Source organism: Castanea sativa, chromosome 5 (assembly GCF_040712315.1).
Source record: "Castanea sativa cultivar Marrone di Chiusa Pesio chromosome 5, ASM4071231v1".
Taxonomy (NCBI): Eukaryota; Viridiplantae; Streptophyta; class Magnoliopsida; order Fagales; family Fagaceae; genus Castanea; species Castanea sativa.
The window spans coordinates 38,265,915-38,268,961 of record NC_134017.1 but is presented as its reverse complement, the minus strand read 5'-3'; the positions used below and the strand labels follow the sequence as shown (position 1 = coordinate 38,268,961).

The window sequence follows — 3,047 nt, the reverse complement described above, 5'->3', positions numbered from 1 at the left end:
AGAAGTCACCGACACCAATGATTTCGCTGACTCGGATCCCTGTCACAGTCACATTTCCCCTGACTTGGCTCGGCTTGGCTGCTAGTACTAGATTCTTTCATTCTATTTCCATCTCCTAGTCCTAGGGCCTCCTAGGCTAAGAGTCTATGACCAGGAACAGCAAGGATAGGAATGGGATAGCATACAAACCCAATCAATCTAAAGATATATTTATTTTTAGAGCAATTCACGATTCTTCTCTTATCTTTCTTTTTTTTTTTTCTTTTTTTTCTTTTTTTTATGGGACTTCTCTTATCTTTAAAACTAAATAAAGTAACAGTCAAAATTAATCCTTACTTTTTTCGGTTAAAGATACGGAAGGAAACTGTTCCATACTGTAATAATATTTATTTTGGAAACATGTCTCAGCATTGTAATTGGTTTATAGGACATTAATAATCAATTTTACTTATCAAAAAAAAAATCAATTTTAAAAAAACCAACAATACTGTTAACAGAATAAATTTTGATTTTATTTATAAATATTTAAGATGACACAACGTGAAGAACAGTAAAGTATCACTTCTATTAAATAATAGAAACTATTAGCATAAGTTGGGTCTCTTCCCAGCCTTAATCTACGTGTTTTGGATAACGTTGCCACGCACGCCCTCTCTGTCTCTCTGACTATATATAGAGTGTACGCATGACCAACTTTTCTTCATCACTACTCTTATCTCTGTTAATCTATTACTACTTCTAAGTCTGTTTGCTGGTTATATTACATTTTTGGTTTAGATCTCTGTGTGTTTTGAGGGGAATTATACTTTGAAAGCATAGTAGTGAAGGAAAAAACATAACAGTAAGAAAGATGTTGGGAATATTCAACAAAGAATTGGTGCAACCTCCTCAGGAGCTGAATAGCCCGGTCTCATTGAATTCTTCTTTGAAGCCTAAGCTTCCAAAAGAGATTTTGAACCACTTCATTTCTCATTCTAGTAATGCCTTCTCAATCGGCTTTGGAGATGCAATGTCTTTGGCATATATTCCACCAGAGAGAACACATTCCATTCATGAGAGGTATCCTCTCTCTCATATATGTGATATGTGCGTTTCTGTTAATGGGTCATGCAGTTTTGGTCAATTGACTTCAAGGGCTTGTCTTTTTATTCCCACTTTCAACATGTGGGGATTGGATTCAAACCCAAGTTCACATTTATGTGAGAATCGAACAGTGTCATTGAGCCACAAGACTACATTTGTTAGATAAGCCATTTTTTTTGGGGGGAGGAAAAATTGTATAATACAGATTGATTTTATTTGTGATTGATATAATAATTTAATTAATTGAATATTGCAGGTTGTTCTGTGGTATAGATGAAATATACTGCATTTTCTTGGGGAGTCTAAACAATCTAAGCAGCCTCATCCGGCAGTATGGCTTATCAAAGGGCACAAATGAGGCCATGTTTGTGATTGAGGCATATAGGACACTCCGTGACAGGGGCCCATATCCTGCTGATCAAGTCCTCAAAGATTTGGATGGAAGTTTTGGATTTGTTGTCTATGATAACAAGGCCAGAACAGTCTTTGCTGCACTGGTAAAAATCTTCTACAAATTCTAAAAAGGAACATATGTAAAATTTTAGTTCTGAATTCATTTGCTTATTGTTTTTGTTAATTTGTTTTGTGTAGGGTGCAAATGAAGAAATTAGGCTCTTCTGGGGTATTGCAGCTGATGGTTCTGTGGTGATTTCTGACAACTTAGATGTCATAAAAGCAAGCTGTGCTAAATCATATGCACCATTCCCTACTGGTATGTAAAGGGCGTTTATTGTCACATTCAATATATTCATAGGTACATTCTAATTGATCCCAAAACTTCCATGGCCTCGAGAGTTTTTTAAGACCCTAGCTAAAAGTATGATCGTGTGGCTATCGATTTCTCTTTGAATTTCATTGCATAAATACTATATAATTGCATTGAAAGCAATCTAAAGCTAAGGTTTGTTGAATGCAATTGCAGGGAGCATGTTCCACAGTGAGAATGGGTTGATGAGCTTTGAGCATCCAAAATTGAAAATGAAGGCAATGCCTAGGATTGATAGCGAGGGGATCATGTGCGGGGCCAATTTTAAGGTTGATGTCCAATCAAGGACCCACAGCATGCCACGTGTTGGAAGTGAAGCCAACTGGGCAACATGGGGCTCACATTAATTCCTGACTCAGATTCATAAACACAGTAGTGTGAAACCTATATCCACCCAAACATTTTATTTGGTGTTGATTATTTCTGGTTTTTGTTGTACATTAGCCTCACTTATTGAGTTGAATTGACTTGCAATCCTTGTATATGAATAAAATGTTTTAAAGTTTATATGGGGCTAAGTGATTGGCAAATTTCTCCGTCTCTTGTACTTTCTTACAAATTCTTACCAAAACGTGAACTGCAATCATCTTTTCAATGAAGTGAAAACATACTGCTGCTTCTAGTTTTAGATGTTGTGGATAAAGTATGCAACACTGCTGCCTAAGTTTTAGCAGAACGTGCTCGTAACTAGCCACCATTTCTCACACCAAATAACTCTTATTCAAAGAGAGGGATAATTATTGAGTAACCCGATCGTTTAAATAGAGTTAATTTGATCACTGTGCATGATGGTTATTTCATAAGTATAAGTACTTGTGGGGCGTGGTTCAAGTTTCTAAGGGTATGTTTGGTTGGGGTGAAAATAGGGAGGATGGAAAATAGAGAGAGGAAAATAGAATGAAAAAATAAGGTATGACATTTTTTACTGTTTGGTTGAGAGGGAGAGAAAAGTGGTGGGACCCACTTTAACTGTCTCGCATACCCAAGCAATATGCGGAAAAATTTAACATTTTTTTTTTGTTAAGTAAAAAAGTGAGAATAGTAGTTCCAAACTCGTTTCACAATAATGTGATTACATTGTATTATATATATATATATATATATATATATATATATATATATATATATATATATATGTAAGCACTCAATTGTACCTGGACCCAAAAACACACGTGAGCTCAGGCCCAATGAACCTTAA

General features: G+C 35.6%; 1 protein-coding gene across 1 annotated transcript; it reads left to right on the top strand.

The window, feature by feature from the left end:
* Positions 1–596: 596 nt before the first annotated feature.
* LOC142636859 (stem-specific protein TSJT1-like) lies at positions 597–2,379 on the top strand. The gene is made up of 4 exons (XM_075811149.1): positions 597–1,059; positions 1,340–1,580; positions 1,675–1,795; positions 2,006–2,379. The coding sequence occupies exons 1-4, from the start codon at positions 851–853 to the stop codon at positions 2,194–2,196; spliced, it is 762 nt and encodes a 253-aa protein (XP_075667264.1). The 5' UTR covers positions 597–850; the 3' UTR covers positions 2,197–2,379.
* Positions 2,380–3,047: the final 668 nt, after the last annotated feature.